This window comes from Ambystoma mexicanum, chromosome 11 (genome assembly GCF_040938575.1).
Source record: "Ambystoma mexicanum isolate Mex_15411 chromosome 11, UKY_AmexF1_1, whole genome shotgun sequence".
Taxonomy (NCBI): Eukaryota; Metazoa; Chordata; class Amphibia; order Caudata; family Ambystomatidae; genus Ambystoma; species Ambystoma mexicanum.
This window is the reverse complement of record NC_090934.1, coordinates 225,105,349-225,128,483: the sequence shown is the minus strand read 5'-3', so window position 1 is coordinate 225,128,483 and position 23,135 is coordinate 225,105,349. Positions and strand designations below refer to the sequence as shown.

The 23,135-nt window shown below is 46.9% G+C and overlaps 1 protein-coding gene and 1 long non-coding RNA gene across 5 annotated transcripts in view; one reads left to right on the top strand and one right to left on the bottom strand.

Moving 5' to 3' along the window:
• CD164L2 (CD164 molecule like 2) overlaps positions 1–23,135 on the top strand; it is a 353,970-nt gene that overhangs the window by 73,546 nt on the left and 257,289 nt on the right. The window contains exon 1 of one of the 4 annotated variants that reach the window (XM_069622901.1): positions 14,997–15,136. The exons of the other annotated variants lie outside the window; for them this stretch is intronic. Coding sequence (XP_069479002.1) covers positions 15,061–15,136 — 76 coding nt within the window. The 5' untranslated portion in view covers positions 14,997–15,060. Of the gene's footprint in view, positions 1–14,996; positions 15,137–23,135 lie in introns of those variants that run through there. 4 annotated transcript variants of the gene reach the window in all.
• On the bottom strand, positions 4,308–9,617 carry LOC138503297 (uncharacterized). Its single transcript, XR_011279612.1, has 2 exons — positions 9,511–9,617; positions 4,308–4,791 (listed from the first exon to the last, which is right to left on the bottom strand). It is a non-coding gene; the product is annotated as an uncharacterized lncRNA (long non-coding RNA).

Sequence of the window (23,135 nt, the reverse complement as noted above, 5' to 3'; positions counted from 1 at the left end):
TCACAGGACGAAACACTAGAGTGCGCCCCCCTGACTGGCACACCCCACTCCCAAATTACACCTCTGAGTCACTCAACAAAACCCTCCTCAATATAAATAAATAGTTGCTAAACTTAGTTTCATTGCATTGCAATTCAAGTACATTACAGAAGAAATGTAATGTGAAAACACAGATGTTGCTGCCCAATTAAATTACTCTTCTGTCACCTGTCCTTAACGAAAGTCTTGCCTGACTGCAGTTTCAAACTGCTCCTACTGGCACACTGTGGTGTGACCAGCCTGCCATGGTCTGAGGACCTAGTACTGACCACTGGCCCCGTGTTGCAGGCGTTCTGTAACACTGGAATAACCATATGAATTATTTTCTAATAGAAGGTTATCTTTCCAAGGTGGACAGTCTGTACACTCTTATTGTACTCTCTCAAAATGCCCCTATGATAGAGGGAAAGGGGACAAATAGCACCAAATAGCACCAATGAGTGTTCCTGTCTGCTTTTCATTCAATCACAGAGCATTTTGGGAATAGAGCAATGATCAGAGACCTCTATATTTGATAAACAAGTCTGTGATAAAAAAAGGGTTGTATGTGAGAATTAGTAAATACTTAACAGACACAAGACTTGGTGCTCACATCACTGTTCACAACACTCACCCTAACATTGACATGTTTGTAACCATGAACCATACATACTCATTTGGGCATCTTACGTTTTTGGATGTGAGGATAAAATGGGGCATAAGGGCTTGTTTGCTTCTTGTTTCTGGAGAATTTTAGACGAGGAGGGGCTGGGTGTCAGACTGAGTATGCCCAATTCCAATACAGAAACATCTTTAGGGAATTATATCTATAGATCGGAACGGATAGCCTACAAGAGACACCCAATAAAGAGGGAACAGTGGACAGAAAAGATTGTACTTCTTACAAACGTTAGCCTGACCAGTAATAAGCTGATGAAGCGTTTTAAACAAAACCATCTTCTGATACTTGATTTAGGGCCCACAGTGCCTCAGCCACTACCTCCTCACCATTGTGCAGGCCTCGGGGGTTATTTCTGCAAAAAGAGCAGGCCCATGCTTTATCTAACAGAGCAGGCATTCGCATCTCTTATTAGTGCTGGTCTGCAGCTACTGAAAGCCAAGGTGTGGTACTGTAGAAAAGGTGTTTGGCCTTGTGGATGTACAATTTGAGGAAACTTCTCTGATTGTTTTATGTGTTTACGTGTGGGGACAGTATGGCACTAAAATAACATAGACAAATAATTCCAGTGTGCTATTGTATGGAAATGGGACACATCCGACAAAAACAGTCTTATGTGCTGTTCCATGGAGGGGCAGCACATAGACGCCTCAATAAACAGGGTGGCTGCATTGATTTGCCACAGACTACGGCCTGTGTGGGGACACAATGAACCCTGATTTCCTAATCAAGGTACCAAGTCACACAGAGGAGCCACCTGGCAGTAGTTGGCGTGTTAAGAAAATGAAACGTTATTTAATGCTGAGCGGACGCATTTGGTCCGTGTCCCAAAGCAGCCACTAGACGACTTAGTCATGAAAATGCCAGTTAACTTTCGCAGGCATGCGCCATATGTAACTAAACAGTAATATACGGAAAAAAAAGTGGCACGTTAACTCTCTTGGAAGAAGGCGTAGATTTGGCCATCTCACTGATGCTTTGAGCTGGCCTTTAGAATACAAAAGCCCCATGTTCAGTTCTTATAACTGTGGTGTAAAAACAATGGCTAGTTAAATGAGCAATCACTTATACATTGCCCCCACTTTAAAGGCTCTGTCAACACAATGCTGGAGAGGATGGGCCCAGGGTGTGTCTCTAGAGCAGAGGTCTTCAAACTGTGGGGCGCGCCCCCCCAGGCGGGCGCGGCCGCATCTCAGGGGGGGTGCGCCAGAGCCCAGCATGAAGTGTAAAAAATAAAAAATATATATATATTTTTTTTAAATTGTAGGAAACGGGAAGGGGCAGCTCACATAGTCAGCATAAAACGGTCTTAGGCACCAATTAAAAAATGGCCAGCAGTTGCAAATGGATATTCAGTGTTTAGTCACAGACTGTTTGAATAGTACCCAAGGGGTTGTTTTTTGTTCAAATGTAAACAAATGGTGATATTTAAAGAATACTTATTCAGCAACAATGGTCAAAACTACTAGCTGCATAGTGAAGTAACTCCTCAAACTGACCCACGTTGGCCAAAAAAGTGGCCCATTTTTATTGGCCTACACTAGCATTTTGCATGTTTGGTATGGGCCAGTCCAAGCCTGCTGGCTCATCCATAATGGGCGAGGGTGCGTCCAACCACTGGCCACCTCACCCATTATGGAGGAGCCGAGGAGCCAGCCCAGTGAAAGACTGAGCACTCCCTCAGCTGCTTTTTCCAGCTGAGGGAGTGCTCCTGGGCTGGCTAAACTGTCAAAGGGAAACTCAGTTTGCCTTTGACAGTTCATTTCCCCAGCCGCACATGATCACTGAGCCATGCAACGCTGGGGGTGTTTTGCTTCGCCAGCCTTGCATAGCTCATTGGAAATGCTGGCTGGGGCACTGAATGTATGTATGTGCAAGGAGGTGCTCCTGCGCCTCCTCGCACATACGGTCAGAGCAACCTGGAGCGGGGCATTTTAGCAACCACGCGAGGTATGTTTATGGCGATTTATTTTTTATTTAAATGTGTATGGATGTGTGTATGCTTGTGTTATGGGACTGTGGTGGGAGCAGGAAGGGCGTCAGCACTGGGATAGTGGTGGGAGTAGGGTGGGGAGAGCCCAGGGTCTGTACTGGGAGTAGGGTGCGGTGACGGCACACAAATGTTTATAGCAATTTGTACATACTGTCCATCTGGCCCTTTTGGGGGGTCCCGGCCTGCCCAAACTTTGCTCAGGGGGGGCCCAGGCCACAAAAGTTTGAAGACCACTGCTCTAGCGCATATCGGAGGCTGCGTTCGGAATATGCATTCTTTATTGGAAACAAAGGAATACTTCACTTTTGACCTGCGGGCTCAGAGGCAGCTGTCGGGGAGGGCCTCTTCCTGCACACATCCCCTGAGCTGCTTAAGCTCTGCTCCCTGGGCAGCCGCCCGCTCAGGCCACCCCAGGAAACAGGGCTGCCCCCAAGTCCCTGCCTAACGTGTCTGGGGCAGCAGAGTTGTTACATTCATGGCACAGAGGTGACTGCTGTTTAGTTTTTTTATTTCTCTGCGATATAAGGGAGGCAGAGCCACTTCGTCCTGATTTTTCCCTCTCGCTCTCTTGCGTTTGCTTGTATATTGCATCCACTACCCTCCTCTGTTCCCGACCCCAAGCATGTATTCACTCTTTTGGCAGTACATGGACTGGGACGCGATCAGAGGGGCGGAAAAAGTGCAGACAGTTACTATTCACCCAGCCCTGATACAGGAGCACTGGCGGAAAGTGAAAGGTAAGCTCCAGGAATGGTCTAAGTTATTTTCCCATATTTTGATTGCTGTGCTCCTACAGTTCCTCTGTTCCCCAGGTAGGTGCAGGGTCTGCGTCAGGGCCTTTCAACACTATGGGCCTCAATACACAGATGGCGGAGAACCATGATGCTATTAGCGCCATGGTTCATGCCGGTAAAATACCGACACTGCCTTGGCGGAAAGGGGAATTACCGCCCCATTCCAAGGTTGGCGGGGCGGTAATTCCCCCTTCCACCATTGCCCTTCCCCATTCCCATTTTTGCCCATTGGGCATAATGGGAATGGGGAAGGCGCTAATTGCGGTACGGCAAATTGCGGTACTGTAATTTGCTCCCTGGGTCCCTTTGCGGGTTGGTTTTTAACGCCTGCAAAAAGCAGGCGTTAAATCACCCAACCCGCAAAGGGACCTCGTAGTAAGGCGGTAAGGATTTACCGGTACCAGTATTTTACTGGTACCGGTAAATCCTTACCGCCATCCGTGTAATGAGGCCCTATCAGTTGACATGGGCCTCAGCGTTCAGGGGGTCCCGATCAGCTTCCCTGTGTTGGCAGTCTCATGAGGCAGAAACATACGTCTTTAATTCAGGGCAGAAATGTGTGCAGAACGCAGGTTACTGGCTCCCTTTTCTGGCGCCCTTAGGCCATCACCGCCCTCTGGCAGTCTCTGGTACCCTTCTTAGACTCCCATTGACTTTTTCAGGTTTTCCGACATTATCACCCTGCTATCAAAGAGCGATTAATAGCTTTTAAGCGTCTGTTTAGTGTTTCATCTCCCTGCGGGCTGCCTGTCCCGTTATAATGACTAATCCCCCACACTAACGTGAGATGGGGGTTTAGATTCTATTAAAGACAAGGAGGCGATTATTAAGCAATACAATCTTTACTCTGAAACCACAGCAGCAAAGAAAATACTTTTACAAACAAAAAAGTTTCCACAACAGAACTAGATAGAGTTCAATGTCAATGTATGGGGAACTCCCCAAACCATCATGGAGGACAGGTCATGCCCTGCAGGGGACCAATGAGCAGGGACCCTCTTCTATATATGTCCATTACTCTAACCCCAACCCCTCTTTCTGCAGCTGTCTTGCACCAGAAGTCCAATGAAACGGTTGAACTGCGTAGCGCGGAGAAAGAATCCATCGAAACTGGAGATCTCCACCTTCCCGCAGCCTGAATCTATGCCGAAGTTCTTCTGGATAGGACTTCTCATCCAAAATCACGCACTCCACAACTTGTAACTGCGAGCCACACTCCTGATGAGAACCTCAACTCGTGGCCGAAATCACGCACTCCAGAACTTGTAACTGCGATCCACACTCCTGAGCAGAACCTCAACTCGTACCTGTAAGAACAACAAGCAAGAAGGGTGGGTGGTTGGGAAGAACAACAAACCAAAGAATGTTCTCACTTGAACCACCTGTGTACATGCGTATCACAATTGTCATATCATATCATATCATATTCAGGGTGGGTGGGAGGGATAATAATCGCCTCCTTGTCTTTAATAGAATCTAAACCCCCATCTCACGTTAGTGTGGGGGATTAGTCATTCTATGACAAGACAGGAGGCTCATATTATGCAAGTTCAAAGCCCTTGCATCTCATTAGTACGTACAAAATGATCCAATATAATAGATAATATAATAAAATAATAGGAAAGGAAACATTTTTTAAATGCTTTCATTAAATCAATCTGTTGACCAATCAGAGAATTGCCCAAGACTAGATTGCCCAAAAAGCTGTCTTATAAGGCAAAGTCAAATCCACTGCAAGAAAAACAGGAATGTGCCAAATCCAGCGTTCCTTACAGGCCACCAAAACCAACTGGTTAAAAGAGGGGAAAACATTGAACAAAGTTTTCCTATACTAATAGGTTAGGACAAAACCATCTGAAATAAACACCTATGTTGTTCAATCAAATATTCAAAACACTTAAATTCGTACCATTTTTGGGGACCTAGAAAGCAAACCAATGAAAACAAACACCTAGCTCTCCTGGTGATAAAGAAAAGTACCCCATAGGGGTGAAAGTCTTATAGGTTCCATCCCATGCATTAAAGGAAGATATCGCATTAGAAACAGGGCATGTCACAGAACTACACTGGGGAACCAAGAGGGAAAGACAAATCTTCAAAAGGGTAAAATGGGAGTAAAAAATCATTTTTATAAATTTTGTAATAGGACAATCCATCCTGAGCGGAGCTGAAAAGCAATAGAATTAATCTACAATTGTCTTCAGACATATGTGTATACTAAGGAGGGAAGTCTTCTGGAGGCAGAAGCAGAATGGTAGAGAGGGCCCCACCTGAGAAGCTAACCCGTCAAACCGCCAACACGGAGACCCTCAGACCTCCCGAACTCTTGAAGAAGGACTCTGCTACCATGACAAAAGGCAGATATTATAAACCTGATCCTTAAGAGGCCAAACTTGGCAAGAAGAAAAAATGTATCCGACATCCAATCACTATCATTATAGTGATATCTAAACTCCTTTGTAGGTATGCCCGGTGCTTGAACCTTGATCCCTCCTCCCTGGTGATAAATCCCCTAGCGGATCAAAAGTAACCGAAGGAGGACACCAAATTTCCAAAATCTTAGCAAGACTCTAAACTGCAAAGAACTGATCACTAAATGGTTAAACTGAAGGTGTACACCAGAAGAGGTCCAACCTATATTTCAGCCAATTTGCAGATCTTTGAAGCTCACAGCACCCTGAGCTGGCACCTTACTGCAAACAAACTCTTGTGAAAACCCCAAAGGTCCACCTGCCATGCAGGTGACTATGATAATCAAGTCATCAACCAATATATATCCCAGCACTCTGGTAATCGTAGCGGCAGACACCGTCTGAAAGTTAATGTATAGACTCTGGAACGCATCGTGATAGAGGGTCATAACGTGGATGGGGGATAGTATCACTCCCAGACCCCTCTATCCCACCAAGGGATATTGAGCCTTCCCAAAAGAGGAGAAACCTCCCCCACTTATCCAAAGGAAAAACCTTGCAATCCAGAAAGAAAACTACCCTGAGGACCACATTAAAGCCCCGCTTTACACCGTTAAGAGAAATAAATACCCACTAGCGCCTCTAACCAATCCCCTGACTGGACAGACTCCAGTTAACTTATTGAAATACCAGAGATTAGCACAAAGGAAATTAACAGACGGGAGGGAAATGCTCAGTGCGAGTCTGCACTGGTCACCCGCCAGAACTCCTGTAAAAGGAAAAAACTGAAACGATTGGATACTCCCAGAGGTGTAATATTATGATGCAATCTCCCCCAAGGATGGCAGGAAGGGGAATGAGGGGGAAAGAACTCTGGATAATTACCAATGCCCTGTAAATGCAAGGTTGAGAAGAAATCTGGGACCACTGTCCCCTCCAACCCTGAGGTCTGAGTCACTGTATTCATGTGAGGCTGACTGGCCACTAAGGGAATCAGGGGAAGGAAAAACTAAGCACATTGTCCATAGCAAAACAGTACTTATACAGTACTACGAACCCTCAGGTATATGAGTGGTGCTTAACACTACTACGAGCGTTGTGTGGTGTGAGGTGTTCACTTATCGATCTCAGCAGGATAAAAGACTGATGTAGACCTTTCCAAAATTAGGAACCTGTATCAGAACGGTCAGCACGGATATGAAAACAGCACTCTAAAGAGGTTAAGCAACGCTCATGAGCCTGCGTGTACTCCTCGAGCAGAGGAGAAGTTGCAACACACTGTTAGACGGTTAGCTGAACCATAGGCCAAGCTTTGGGAGGAAAAACATGAGGCAGGCGCCAGCAAGTTATTATTTGGCAACTCGTCTAACTGATACCATCAAGTGTTTCCAAACACTCCATCCAAGTAAAACATGGTTGCTCAACTTGTCATGTAAAAAACTGAACGGTTACCCTCGAGCTGACCCTGTCTCCACCAGAACCAAAAGAATAAGGAATGTCCAATGGGACAAAAGTAGGGGAGAACAAACGTCCCCACTAAAGAGAGCCTTAAGCCCTACAGACCTCAATAGAGGCATAACGCATCATCTTTATTCTTCCTCATGTTGAGAGAAAATACTGTAGCTTAATCAGCACTGGTATTGGGTGGAGCAATTGAGGTCGGGAATCAAAACCTAAGGAAAGGACTGAGTTGTCCTGAAACTAACTAAGGTAAAGGGTGACAGAATTTTTAACTAAAAGATGAATGATAACACCAGAGAGATGGTTAGAGAGGAAGGTACAACCCCATATGGGTCTGTTTACAACCACTTCCACACTCTTTTCTTTAAAGCACTTAATAAATAAAGAATATATAATATATGAAATATATATAAAATATCCAAAGAAGAGGGGTTACGCCCTCACAGGGGACCGAATCCCCGGCCCTTATATAAGCTGATACTCACTGAGCTTTCTGGGCCACTGACAATTCTGAAAAAACGCAAATGTGTTCCAGTCAACACTTAAACATATTGTTTATCAAAGCGTACACTGAGCAAGTGCACCTCAACTGCTCACCCCAGCAGGGTGAGGCAACCAATAGTACACGAGGGAGCACCTCGCAGTAGGAACAAGGCGAAGCCTGAAACCGAGCAGGTTACTGCACGCCTACAAGACCAAACAATGGCGTCAGCAATATGCAGCACCTAAACAAAGCTGCCGACCTTAAGGAAGGAATACACTGAGCAAGTGCACCTCCAACTGCTCGCCCGAGCAGGGCGTGATAATCAGCAGTACACGAGGGGGTAACCTCGCATTAGAACTCAGGCAGAGCCTGAAACCAAGCAGGTTATGGTGCATGCCAGTTAAGGTAATTACCCAAGTTGCCCACTTTAAGGGAGGAAACACTGAGCAAGTGTACCTCAACTGCTCACCCTAGCAGGGTGTGGACACAGCCGTATACAAGGGGACCCCTCGCAGAAACCCCAGGCAACCTTGCCACCGAGCAGGTGACTGCACCTTTCCAGGGAAGATAACCCAAACAAAAGAAAACTGTCAAGTTGAAGGTAGGATACACTGAGCAAGTGCACCTCCAACTGCTCGGCCGAGCAGGGTGTGATAATCAGCAGTACACGAGGGGGTAACCTCGCAATAGAATCAGGCTGAACCTGAAACCGAACTTATGGCACCTACAGTGAAGGCAAAGCACATAACTTAAGAAATAAGTAAATGAATAAATAAACAAAGAAAATAAAATAAAACTGCAGACTGGCAGTGCATCGGGCTCTTGCGCTGGATGGTCAGACTTTGACCTAACAAACCCACAGTCTATCAGTAAACATTCTTTCTTTCCAGCACTAAAGGTAAGGAAATGTGTTGTGTCACCAGGGATACGAAATTACAAACATTTAACAAAACCACATTTTTACTATTAAAATGTTTGTGCTATAATCTTTCTGAAGAAGTCATGAACCAACCAAATGCCCATTAGGAAATCCCTGCTCAACTGAGCAAAAAAGGTGACAATCAAATACCTCCACTGTAAAATACAATTATTTAAAATATAACAATTAAAATATCTAATCTTAAAATATACAAATAAACATGCGCTGGTCGGCCGCGAACCCGGGTCTTCCTGCATGGGAGACCTGCAGCTCTATATTTGAGCTAACTTGGCTCAGTACTGAAACAGAGGCTTTTGTTACAAACATAAGCCACAGGGGCAGGCCGAACCCAAAGCCTGCAGCACCTGGAATCCCCAGGTGACCATAAATCTGTCAAGGGGCACGAATTCAAACAGGCGAAATGAAGAGGGAACAGTGTAAACAACACTGCTCTCGCGCACGCCGGGAGCGAGTTGATTAATGCACTAGAAACACCTGAGTTTACAAGCGCAAGAAATTTTTAAAGAAGAAATAAATTAGAGAGCTCCCTCGAACTCACAACCTCATGGACTGTAGTCCGAAATTCAACCATTGCACCACTGCTTCAGCTGAAACAGGATGTATGAGCATAATACATATTTTCTTTTTGAAAGACACCAAAATGAAACCAACGGCCGCACACGGCTATCCAGATACATTGTATCAAATACACAAATTCCTTTATAATAAAAGGTAATTAACACATATTTACCATATATGCCATATTCAAACTAATAAAGCCTACTACTGACAAACAATGTAAGACACAACTGAAAGGGGTGACTTAGCTCTGTGGTGTCAGCAGCAAAGAAAGAGGGGTTGGGGTTAGAGTAATGGACATATATAGAAGAGGGTCCCTGCTCATTGGTCCCCTGCAGGGCATGACCTGTCCTCCATGATGGTTTGGGGAGTTCCCCATACATTGACATTGAACTCTATCTAGTTCTGTTGTGGAAACTTTTTTGTTTGTAAAAGTATTTTCTTTGCTGCTGTGGTTTCAGAGTAAAGATTGTATTGCTTAATATGAGCCTCCTGTCTTGTCATAGAATCAACAGCTGCCCTCTTTTGACTTCATTATAATGTAAACACAAAACAGGTGCTTCTGACTGTTTTCACCCCAAATATCATGTTGAAATGGGCCCTCACCAGCGCGTCACATCTTCAGCTAGCCCTGCATGGGCATGACTTCTGTATGACCTCTTTATTCCATACAACATTTATAGTGGAGAGTAATGGTAACATGTAGCCCAGGGGCCATGAAATCATACCGGACAGAATGCTCTGTGCACGCTGCGGGTAGCAAGTAAACTGAAAAGATACGCCAGGCCGCCAGCGCCGCACGTGCCCAGCATGCTGAAATAAACCGATTGGGTACAAAGAAACTCCTCGCCAGATTAGGAATTAAATTTCCTATCCTGCCTGCTGCCATGGGTTGGCAGGGAAACGCGCACGCTTAAATTCTGCTTCCCCGCACACACAGCAGCATACCTCTCAACTCATGGCGGTTGTCAACCGCCTTGTAATCAGCAGACTCACCTGCCAGCCTCCTTAGACGCCCATACACTTAAATGGTCTCTCGTCTGCCCAAAACAAAGTCGGGTGTTTTCACCAGACGTGGCGACACAAAAGGTTTTGAGCTATGCTGCAGAGACAAACCACACACACCTTTATCCACGGAAAGGCATGCGAACACTGCCTGCTCCCCTCGGGGCTCCCCTCCTCCAGAGTCCGAGCAATGCTGGACTTGGGGACCCTGAAGCCGACACACTTACATCTCCTTCTCAAAGACAGGAAGAACTTTATTTCCTGCACCATCAAATATGGGATGTAATGTGGTGTCAGATAGAGGTCAAATGGAGAAATGCCTGGGGTCAGGAGGCCATTCAATGACCGGGCCATTAGTGCACACAATACCAAGAAACACAAGCACACGCTGCCATAGACGGACTGAAATGGCCTATCCGGAAGGGGGAGGCCTCTTTTCCTTTAATCAAACGCGCGTGAAGTAGAAGGCTGCATGCAGTCGCATTACATGACATAACAGGGAAGGTTTTTAAAAAATTAGGCCGAAACAAGGTGTGGTGTTTTTCAGACTTTTTTAAATAAACTTTTTTTATTTATTTATAAAAAAATAACAGGGAAAGCAATGCATTTTTGGCACAGAATACTTACAAAGTGTAGAATTGATTACATAGTGGAGGACGTGGGTCCTTTACAGTGGGGTGAGAGAATGTGACTTGAGTCACAGACTAGATGTTTCAGAGGAAGGTGGAAACATAAACCAGGGACGAGGACAGGACAGATGACAGGATGGTGAAGGAAGTGCTAAATTAAGGATGGAGGGGTGACGGGAAAAGTGCTGTGGGGCTGGGAGAGAGGGAAGCATGGTGACGGAGTGACATAGAGTGCTTGGAAAGGAAATGGATGAAAAGATTGAATCTAAAATGCATAGTAGATTAGATTGAAGCACACAATACCGAACAGGGGAGCAGGGGATGCAGGGGTGTCCCCCGCTCCCCCGGTTTGGTATTATGGGCTGTGGGGGTGTCCTCCACATACATTAAAGACAGCGCAGGAGTCAAACGGTTACAATCACAAAATATTGAATTACAAAATGCATGCAAGTGGGCTCCGTAATTTTGTAATTCGATCTTTTGGGATATGTTCTTTTAACGTACATCCACTTGGACACAGGTTCTTCAGAAAGAAGGAGAGCTTTGAGGTGGGATTTAAATAGAGGTAGAGTTAGAGTAGCAGAGTTGGTGTAGCATGGAGAGGAAGAGCAAAAGCATTACAGAGTAGGGGAGTGAGGAGAGAGACCGAGTGGAAACGAGAGGGAGCACAGGGGGTTTGAGTACTTGGAAAGAGGTGAGCCGAGGATGATCGAAACAAGCGATGAGGAGACTAGGGCATGAGAGGAGCCAGTGGGTAGGCTCGGACAAGTCCATGGATAATATTGAAGATGATGAGGAGTTTATACTTAGCCCTTTGTTTCATAGATAGCCAGCCAATTTGCCGACGTGCAGAGGAGGTAGAGGTAAAGTGAGAAGGATTGAAAAGTGTGCAATCTCCGAAGTTGAGCTCTTTGTCCAGAGGTGAAAAAGCATAGTTAGGAAGGCCATTGAGGAGATTGTCACAGTAGTCAGATCAAGAACGGACTAAGGAAGAGATTAGATTAGCTGTTTAGCAGTATTAAAAGGAAGAAGATGACATATTTTTATAATATTGAGGACTTTGAGTCTGGCTGCAGTGGCAGATTTGGAGATGAAGAGCAAGAAGTTGTGTGATGGGTCAAAGATGACACCAAGGCTAGAAGCGGATGCAGATTAAGGAAGGTAGTCAGGAGAGAAGAGGAGGGAGAGAGGAAGGGATAGCCTGTTCGCCTGGGGAGTAGAGAACTTCAGTGTTAGTAGAGTTCAGCATGAGGGAGTGAGACACTATCCAATTTGATGGCAGACAGTTTGACATTTTTGACAACAGTGTGCAGTAGCACTTTTTGGGCATGTCTATGCGCAGAAAAGAATTATCATAACAAATAATCTTGGACCCAGATAACCAGACAGATTCAAAGAATATCGCAAAATACTACATTATTACCAGTTCAATAAAGTAGGGAAACCTGGGGAACAACAAGTTGTAGTCCACACACTTTCAGTTACATTTGAAGTACACACAGGCGTTATACCTTGTGATGTCATCCTATCTGGCAAATAATAAAACCTATTGGATGGAGGGATTGGTTAGGGGAACATACCTACTTATAGTCCCTATAAGTGTTAGAACATTATTGGCTTCCCTCGAACTACATATATGACAAAGCAGAGCAGCATAACAGCAGCGGATTGGCTTCTGCAACAGTGTATGGTCCACCATCACATAGGCCCTTTGATGGGTTGGCATTCTCTCCCAACCATGGACACTCGGCTCTCTAGCAGCACATAAAAAATGTGAAACCCAGGTGCAGAGAACAACTTCAGACTGCTGTCCACGTGCCCAATTATTCTACCTTCTCTCATCAGCCAAGACTTCAGCCTTCAGACAAGGCTTCTCATTTGTACTTAACCTTGCTGGATGTTCTTTTCTTTGGAACTTTAAGGGGCGTTAAGGTACACTGTTAGCTTCGCCTGAAGCTCATGAATAGCCCTTGCTTCCTGGTCTTACACCACCTGTGAGGAGACCACAATTTTGACCATTTTGCCTTCTATTTAGTGCTATTTGATTCAATTATGTCAAGTGTGATTACCCTCTTCGGCCTCTGGAGACTACGTTGCTCCATCTCACATAGGCATTTCTAAATCTTTAATCGTCAATACTTGGCATTCATACATGTTCGCTCATTTACTTAATCTAAGAGAAATATGTCTTGCGTACAGGTTTCTTAAGGAGAGTGATGACAGTAGCTGTTTTATGGGGTCAGCGTAGTGGGAGGAGAGAGTGGAGTAGGTCAAAGTGTTAGTCAGGGAGTTTGGAGGAGGGAAATTGCGCTTAGTAATAGTTGTAGTAGATGGAGAGAGTGAAGAAGAAGCAGGAGTGGAGATTGAGGCAAAGACAATAGAGTGGTTGGACATAGAGTGGACAGAAGAGGGTGAGTGATTAAGGAGAAGAGATTTAAAGTCAGTGGATAGAGCAGCAGAGAGAGGGGAGGTTCAAATCACCAATGATAATGAGTTGGTGATTTGGGGGGAGAGAGTCAATTAGTTGACAGAGGTGATCGAAGAATTGACCTACCGGACCAAATGTCTGGTAGAGAGGGATAATATGTATGCAATAGGTGCCCATGATTGTGGAGATAGTGTATTCGAATGAGGGAGAATAAGCAGTAGATAGGGAAGTAAGCGAGATAGGAAGTTTGGATAATGAAAACAGTCTTATTAAGGTGTAGGTGGGGCCATGAAGGGCAGCACGGGTTGCAGAATCAGAGTGAGAGATCCAGGTTTTGGTAAGGGTAATTAGGTCAAGAGAGGGAGAATGAGAAAGGAAGAAGTCAGAGGTAAAGGAGGTTTTATTGCAGACTGTGCATTCCAAAGTGCAACAGATAGAGAGTGAGATGTCGAAGCATAGCAACGTTGAGTCTGAGAAACAGAGAGGCGCTGGGGTAGATGCAAGAAGAATAAGTGTAATGGAAGTTAGGGTTGGAATATGTTTTGTGAATAGAGAAAGTAGTGGAGTGAGAAGAGAGATGATGATCTGGATGGAAAGACAGTTCAGATGGTTCTGCGCGGAGGAGAGGGAAGCGAAAAGTAGAAGGGAAAGTAAGCGATAGCATGAGAAGTGTGTGGTGTGGGTAAAGTGGACAAAAAGCAATAACGGGTACTTACAGAAAAGTAGCCAGACACACCAAAGCACAGGTTCATAGGCTAAGAGGCAAAGAGGCTAGTCAATGGCTAGTTTTCACCCTCCACTGTTCTGCCCTTACTGGGACGCCTTGGTTGGACGCTGCTAGGAAGTTCAGAAGGGATAACGCACACTCTTGTCACCTGATTGCCTAGTCCATCAGTGGTTGATCTCACTGATTTTGCTCCTGGTGGTGCTAGGATGAGGTTATTTCTTCCTGAATGTCGTTCACAGAGTAATCTCTTGTGTCCTTTAGCTGGAGATTGGGCTTATCTAAGATGGCCACAGGAAGTTATGTAATTGATTCAGGATGGCCACAGGAAGTGATGTCACCAATCCAAGATGTCGGTTGGGAGTGAAGCTGCAAACAGAAAGTGAAGCCAAAAACCAGAAGGGGTGACACACACTCTCGTCACCTGATTGCCTAATTCATCAGTGGATGGCCTCAATGATTGTGTCCCTGGTGTTGCTGGGATGAAGCAATTTCTACCTGAGTGGCATTCTCAGAGGTGTCTATTGTGGCCTTCAGCTGGAGATTGGGTGATTCAAGATGGCCAGAGGAAATGATGTCACCAATCCAAGATGGTCACAGGAAGTGATGTCACCAATTCAAGATTGCCACTGTGCGGGGCATTACATGACACAACAGTAAAGGTTTAAAAAAAATCAAGCCGAAAGAAAATAAACTCTATATGCATATGTTAGCTCTACTGCATTAAGGGAATGGACATCTAATTTTTATAACATTATCTGCATTGTATCTCCAGCAAAAAAGTATAAAGCCCTGTCCCCTTTCTGTGTCTGTGCTCAGGACAGGGACTGGGGAAAGAAGGGAAATGAGGTGACAGGAAGAGGAGGGGTTAGGAGTAGGGTGAGATTAGTCGAACCGAGAGCTACATGTCTGATTTTTATTTACAAGTAAATACCCATGTGCTGTACGTGGGCCAGCACATTACGCTGCCGGCGAAGGTCTCCTGCATCAAAGACGGCCCAACTCTCTGCAAGTGAGTGGAGCGGTTGTGATTTTGTGCCGTTTTGCCTGCGATCCACGTCCGCACGTGTGCGTCTGCACGCCCTTCGGACCTTCATACTCCCATTCTCCTGCACTGGTGATCTGACTGAACTGTTTCAGTAGTGCACCCTGTCTGTCTAGCTCACCACACCGAGTTTCAGGGGCTGCTGCAGCACAGCTTGAGTTGCTTAGCAACCAAAAAGCCAAAATGTGTCTATTCTGCCTGCCTGAACAAGCCCCTGCTGACTTCTCTTAGGTTGCAAAGGCTGGCTGCATCACCCGCCCACACTGTTACCGTTCTTGCAGGCTTGGGGGGGCCCTCTCATTGATACCCCAGAACTTACCCTGCAGTGCATCAATACCTCTTCAGGGGGCTCTCGGATTAGAAGACCCCCTCGTGTCAGGATGATGATGCATTTGCATGGTTGTTCAAGGGCCCTAGTTTCTGAACTGAGCAGTTCCTGCAGGCACTTTGCTAAAGAAGCGCTGTAATATAGCTCAGCCGGTTCATGCATCTGCTACAGAGAACTGGGTCTAGATTTGCATTTTTGAATCCTGGCAGGGTGCACTCCACATTTCACCCTGGGAATGAGTGAGTGGGCCAGTAGTAGCACCTCTAAACAGAGCTTTCTGGCCTCGGTGAATGTATGCTGTAAACATTATCAGTGGGAATATCTAAGGGCGCTTTATATCTGTAAATAGGTGCATTAAAACAGGCCTTTGTATCGCTTTCAGGACCGTAAGAGCAGGGAGGAGTGCAACAATATGGCTCCAAGGTCCCAAAAGTGTGATCAGATCCACATTTCTATGCGCTGGTACGCTGCTGAGAACAGAAGGTGCCTTAAGGTGTCCTTAAGAAAGAAGGTGTCAGCAAATCAAGATGACATCATCAGACCATTGTAGGCCTTCCAGGAAGGGTCTGCAGCCTTGTCCCTCCAGGTACGTTGGGCTTCGGCTTCCATCATCCCTAGCCAGCAATACCCAATTGTGAGGCATCCTGAGAGTTGTAGTCCAACACATCTGGAGAGCCACGGGTTGCAGATCCTTGCTGAGCACTTGGAGACCACGCAAATGGCAGCGGAGTGCGTGGCACAACACTGATGCTGCAGGTCAGAGGCATTTGCAGGTCTCCAGGTGCAAGGAGGTGATGGAGGCCAGGGACGAATTTGATGCACTGGCAGACCTGTGTGGGTCTTGGTGCTGGAAAAGCAAGTGCTGATTCATAGCAGCACAGCGGTGTAATAGTAGCGCTGCCTGTTATCCCAGCAGCGGATTGGTGCTAGATCTCATCCAGAACTTCTGGAGTTTATTTATTTATTTTTATTTTTATAACGGGCCACTCAGCCATAGGTCTTAGGGCGCACAAGTCACCCATCGGTCTCAGTTGTATTAGGTCCTCCAGGGATGGGGTGCACGCATACATTTTTGTGTGGCTTCAGAGCTGGAATGGCAAAGGGGTGCTCTAGGCCAGCATTCGGGTGCATTTCTGGGGCTAGATCTGATCCAGAACTTCTGGAGTTGTATTAGGTCCTCCAGGCCAGGGGTGAGGTGCATGCATGCATCGTTGTGTGACGTCAGAGCTGGAATGGCAAAGGGGTGCTGTAGGCCAGGACTGTGAGGCATGTCTAGAGATGGCAAATGCTGCTGCAGGACGGGACTTGGGGTGCATTGGAAGGGGTGCTGCGAGCCAAGGCCATGCGACATCTACCGAGGGAGTCTCTGCGGCTGCAACTGAAACACAAACTATGTGTTAGGAAACTCCCACCCTTTCAGGACACACGTGTGTGGTTCCTCCACCAGACCTGTCTGCTCAACCTGGGGGAAACTCGGCAGCAGTGGAGCAAGCGAGATTGGGGTGGGAGCAGGCTCGGACTGACCTATAAAAAACGTAAAATGCTGGTGTGGGCCAGATGTATTGGTGAAAGTGGGCCACTTTTTTGGCCAGTGTGATGAGTTACTTCACTATGGGCAAGTAGTTCTGAATACATATTGTGTAAAATGCACAATTTGCATCACATTTAAAAAAAAATAAAAACGTTAGTTACTATTCAAACATTGTCACAAAAGGAATGAATTGCAAGTTTGCAACCATGGGCCACTTTTTCATTGGTGCCCGAGACAATGTGATGTCCCAGTCCTACCCTGGGTGGTAGTGTCACACCCTGGTGCTCTTTTCAGACTCCGATTCACCACCCCCACCTCTCCTTTGTGCACAAAGTAGAGAAATGGCATTTTATTTCGCCCTTTCTCGTGCCACATCCTGCGTTCCCGCATGACTGGTCTGACCGTGTTCTGGTGCAGGTGGACGAAGAGAGCTACTTGGGACACAGCTGACCTGGGGGGGGGGGGACACAAACATGTGTTTTGCACCTAAGCATCCAAACCGTACAGTAAATAAAAGAGTGATTATTCGACTACGCATCCATTTATCGATTTCCATGGCTGCAGTCAAGAGAAAATGAGTACAGTGATGATTCCTGGAATTTGTGGATCTTTTTCTTATCAGCATTTATTTAACTCCTGAATCATGAAAGGGGCCAGCATGGCATGTTGTGGCGGGCAGCATTGTTTTTTTGGGCACAAGGTATATGAACATGCGTTTAACAGTGCCAATACTGTTACAGAGGTTGCGGTTTTCTTTGTATTTTGCAAAATGCTCGAGTGCACAGTTGGAGACTTGGCATCTGTTAAACTGTGTCAGACGACCACCTAACTGCTGTATTTTTGCCCACTTTTTCTGAGATTAGTGTTGTAAAATGCACCATTTGATACTTACTAATGTAATACATTTCTAATGCATCTGAGTTGTTAGGGGCACTTCTAGTTCAGGAAAAACATGGCCAACTCGCCACTTTAGAATTCCTTAGTCGCCACCTGTGTGCAAGGGAAATGTGCAGCCCTGACGCTCGTTCTGTTCCTCTTCTGTTTGTGAGTTGAGAAACTGGAGTGTGTGTAGCAATGCACGGCGGCACAGGGCTCATTTGGAGCAGAGCATCCAGTGGTCAGGGTGTGGGGGTCCGCAAAGAGACCTTTCGCCTAGGGTGGCGGGCATCCTTCTCCCACCGGCCCGGCTGTGCTGGTAATATGCACGCACAACAGAAATGGAGGCACCCAAGTGCAGTGGGGCCCTGGTCTGTGACCAGCAATATGACACCTGGAAGGCTGAAGTTGTGCCAAGGTGACCAGGAGATTCGAGACGGGGATCCGTTGCATTATTTAGGCCCTAGCGTCCGCACAGATGGGTGACGGATTCGTCAAGTGGATCCACGTAATTTAACCCTGGCCCCCATCAGTTCAGCCACTTTGAGTTTGGGTATACAGCTCTTAAGCCTGCATTGGAGGCGTATACAATGCAAGCCCTACCGGCTGCTTTATGTGGAGCAGCGAGATGGAGTCAGTAGCCAGGCCACTGAAGCCAGGAATACTGAAAGTAAGCTTCTGCTGAAGACAGGTGCACCGAGCATCCGACTTCATTTTGAGTTCGATTATATGAGCATCCGGCATTCGGTGCATATTGGCGCTCTGAGACTATAATAAAGGTAAATAATTGGATGTAACTTCAAACCTGCACATCGAGCATTTCTGCAATGCTCTTTCTGTCCGATGATGTCTGCATGCCTGCTGTAGCCCCCCGAAACATGAGGTGAGGGGCTGCCAGACTGTATACTGCCACCCCTCGACCCCCTGTAACATGAGGTGAGGCTCACTCAGATTATACACTGCCACCTATTTTGCCCTATGATGTCTGCATGCTTCCTGTAGCCCCCGTAACATGAGGTGAGGATCTGTCAGACTGTATACTGCCACCTTTTTTTGTCCTATGATGTCTGCACGCCTGCTGTAGCCCCCCGTAACATGAGGTGAGGCTCTGTCAAACTGTATACTGCCACTTATTTTGTCCTATGATGTCTGCACGCCTGCTGTAGCCCCCCGTAACATGAGGTGAGGCTCTGTCAAACTGTATACTGCCACTTATTTTGTCCTATGATGTCTGCACGCCTGCTGTAGCCCCCCGTAACATGAGGTGAGGCTCTGTCAAACTGTAGCCTGCCACTTATTTTGTCCTATGATGTCTGCACGCCTGCTGTAGCCCCCCCGTAACATGAGGTGAGGCTCTGTCAAACTGTATACTGCCACTTATTTTGTCCTATGATGTCTGCACGCCTTCTGTAGCCCCCCGTAACATGAGGCGAGGCTCTGCCAGACTGTATACTGCCACCTGTTTCTGTCCTATGATGTCTGCATGCCTCCTGTAGCCCCCGTAACATGAGGTGAGGATCTGTCAGACTGTATACTGCCACCGTTTTTGTCCTATGATGTCTGCACGCCTGCTGTAGCCCCCCGTAACATGAGGTGAGGCTCTGTCAAACTGTATACTGCCACTTATTTTGTCCTATGATGTCTGCACGCCTGCTGTAGCCCCCCGCAACATGAGGTGAGGCTCTGTCAAACTGTATACTGCCACTTATTTTGTCCTATGATGTCTGCACGCCTGCTGTAGCCCCCCGTAACATGAGGTGAGGCTCTGTCAAACTGTATACTGCCACTTATTTTGTCCTATGATGTCTGCACGCCTTCTGTAGCCCCCCGTAACATGAGGCGAGGCTCTGCCAGACTATATACTGCCACCTGTTTCTGTCCTATGATGTCTGCATGCCTGATGTAGTCCCCCATAACATGAGGTGAGGCTCTGCCAGACTATATACTGCCACCTGTTTCTGTCCTATGATGTCTGCATGCCTGATGTAGCCCCCATAAAATGAGGTGAGGCTCTGTCAGACTGTACACTGCCACCTATTTTGTCCTATGATGTCTGCATGCCTGCTGTAGCCCCCATAACATGAGGTGAGGCTCTTTCAGACTGTATACTACCACCCCCTGGTAACATGAGGTGAGGCTCTCCCAGATTATACACTGCCACCTATTTTGCCCTATGATGTATGCATGCCTGCTGTAGCCCCCCGTAACATGAGGTGAGGATCTGTCAGACTGTATACTGCCACCCCCCTGTAACAGGAGGTGAAGCTCTGCCAGACTATATACTGCCACCTATTTTGCCCTATGATGTCTGCATGCCTCCTGTAGCCCCCGTAACATGAGGTGAGGATCTGTCAGACTGTATACTGCCACCTTTTTTGCCCTATGATGTCGGAACGCCTGCTGTAGCCCCCCGTAACATGAGGTGAGGCTCTGTCAAACTGTATACTGCCACTTATTTTGTCCTATGATGTCTGCACGCCTGCTGTAGCCCCCCGTAACATGAGGTGAGGCTCTGTCAAACTGTATACTGCCACTTATTTGGTCCTATGATGTCTGCACGCCTGCTGTAGCCCCCCGTAACATGAGGTGAGGCTCTGTCAAACTGTATACTGCCACTTATTTTGTCCTATGATGTCTGCACGCCTGCTGTAGCCCCCCGTAACATGAGGCGAGGCTCTGCCAGACTATATACTGCCACCTATTTCTGTCCTATGATGTCTGCATGCCTGATGTAGCCCCCCATAACATGAGGTGAGGCTCTGCCAGACTATATACTGCCACCTGTTTCTGTCCTATGATGTCTGCATGCCTGATGTAGCCCCCATAACATGAGGTGAGGCTCTGTCAGACTGTACACTGCCACCTATTTTGTCCTATGATGTCTGCATGCCTGCTGTAGCCCCATAACATGAGGTGAGGCTCTTTCAGACTGTATACTACCACCCCCTTGTAACATGAGGTGAGGCTCTCCCAGATTATACACTGCCACCTATTTTGCCCTATGATAAATGCATGCCTGCTGTAGCCCCCCGTAACATGAGGTGAGGATCTGTCAGACTGTATACTGCCACCCCCCTGTAACAGGAGGTGAAGCTCTGCCAGACTATATACTGCCACCTATTTTGCCCTATGATGTCTGCATGCCTCCTGTAGCCCCCGTAACATGAGGTGAGGATCTGTCAGACTGTATACTGCCACCTTGTTTGTCCTATGATCTCTGCACGCCTGCTGTAGCCCCCCGTAACATGAGGTGAGGCTCTGTCAAACTGTATACTGCCACTTATTTTGTCCTATGATGTCTGCACGCCTGCTGTAGCCCCCCGTAACATGAGGTGAGGCACTGTCAGACTGTATACTGCCAACTATTTTGTCCTATGATGTCTGCATGCCTGCTGTAGCCCCCCGTAACATGAGGTGAGGCTCTGTCAAACTGTATACTGCCACTTATTTTGTCCTATGATGTCTGCACGCCTGCTGTAGCCCCCCGTAACATGAGGTGAGGCTCTGTCAGACTGTATACTGCCAACTATTTTGTCCTATGATGTCTGCATGCCTGCTGTAGCCCCCGTAACATGAGGTGAGGCTCTGCCAGACTGTATACTGCCAAACCTGTAACATGAGGTGAGGCTCTGCCAGACTATATACTGCCACCTATTTCAGTCCCATGATGTCTACATGCCTGATGTAGCCCCTCGTAACATGAGGTGAGGCTCTGTCAGACTGTATACTACCACCTATTTTGTCCTATGATGACTGCATGCCTGTTGTAGGCCCCTGTAAAATGAGGTGAAGCTCTGTCAAACTGTATACTGCCATCTCCCTCTAACATGAGGTGAAGCTCTGCCAGATGGTATACTACCACCTATTTTGTCCTATGATGTCTGCATGCCTGCTGTAGCCCCCCGAAAAATTAGGTGAGGTTCTGTCAGACTGTATACTGCCACCTATTTTGTCCTATGATATCTGCATGCATGCTGTAGCCCCCCGAAAAATTAGGTGAGGCTCTGTCAAACTGTATACTGCCACCCCCTGTAACATGATGTGAAGCTCTGTCAGACTGTATGCTGCCACCTATTTTGCCGAATTATGTCTGCATGCCTGCTGTAGCCCCCCGTAACATGAGATGAGGCTCTGTCAGACTGTATACTGTCACCTATTTTGCCATATGATGTCTGCATGCCTGATATAGCCCCCTGCAACATGAGGTGAGGCTCTGTCAGACTGTATACTGCCACCCCCGTAACATGAGGTGAGGCTCTGCCAGACTATATACTGCCATCTATTTTGCCCTATGATGTCTGCATGCCTGCTGTAGCCCCCGTAACATGAGGTAAGGCTCTGTTAGACTGTATACTATCGCCTGTTTTGTCCTATGATGTCTGCATGCCTGCTGTAGCCCCCAATAACATGAGGTGAGGCTCTGTCAGACTGTATACTGCCACCACATTACCATGAGGTGAGGCTCTGCCAGACTATATCCTGCTACATATTTTGCCCTATGATGTCTGCATGCCTGCTGTAGCCCCAAGTAACATGAGGTGAGGCTCTGTCAGACTGTATACTGCCACTTATTTTGTCCTATGATGTCTGCACGCCTGCTGTAGCCCCCCGTAACATGAGGTGAGGCTCTGTCAAACTGTATACTGCCACCCCCCTGTAACAGGAGGTGAAGCTCTGCCAGACTATATACTGCCACCTTTTTTGCCCTATGATGTCTGCATGCCTCCTGTAGCCCCCTTAACATGAGGTGAGGATCTGTCAGACTGTATACTGCCACCTTTTTTGTCCTATGATGTCGGAACGCCTGCTGTAGCCCCCCGTAACATGAGGTGAGGCTCTGTCAAACTGTATACTGCCACTTATTTTGTCCTATGATGTCTGCACGCCTGCTGTAGCCCCCCGTAACATGAGGTGAGGCTCTGTCAAACTGTATACTGCCACTTATTTGGTCCTATGATGTCTGCACGCCTGCTGTAGCCCCCCGTAACATGAGGTGAGGCTCTGTCAAACTGTATACTGCCACTTATTTTGTCCTATGATGTCTGCATGCCTGCTGTAGCCCCCCGTAACATGAGGTGAGGCTCTGCCAGACTATATACTGCCACCTGTTTCTGTCCTATGATGTCTGCATGCCTGATGTAGCCCCCATAACATGAGGTGAGGCTCTGTCAGACTGTACACTGCCACCTATTTTGTCCTATGATGTCTGCATGCCTGCTGTAGCCCCATAA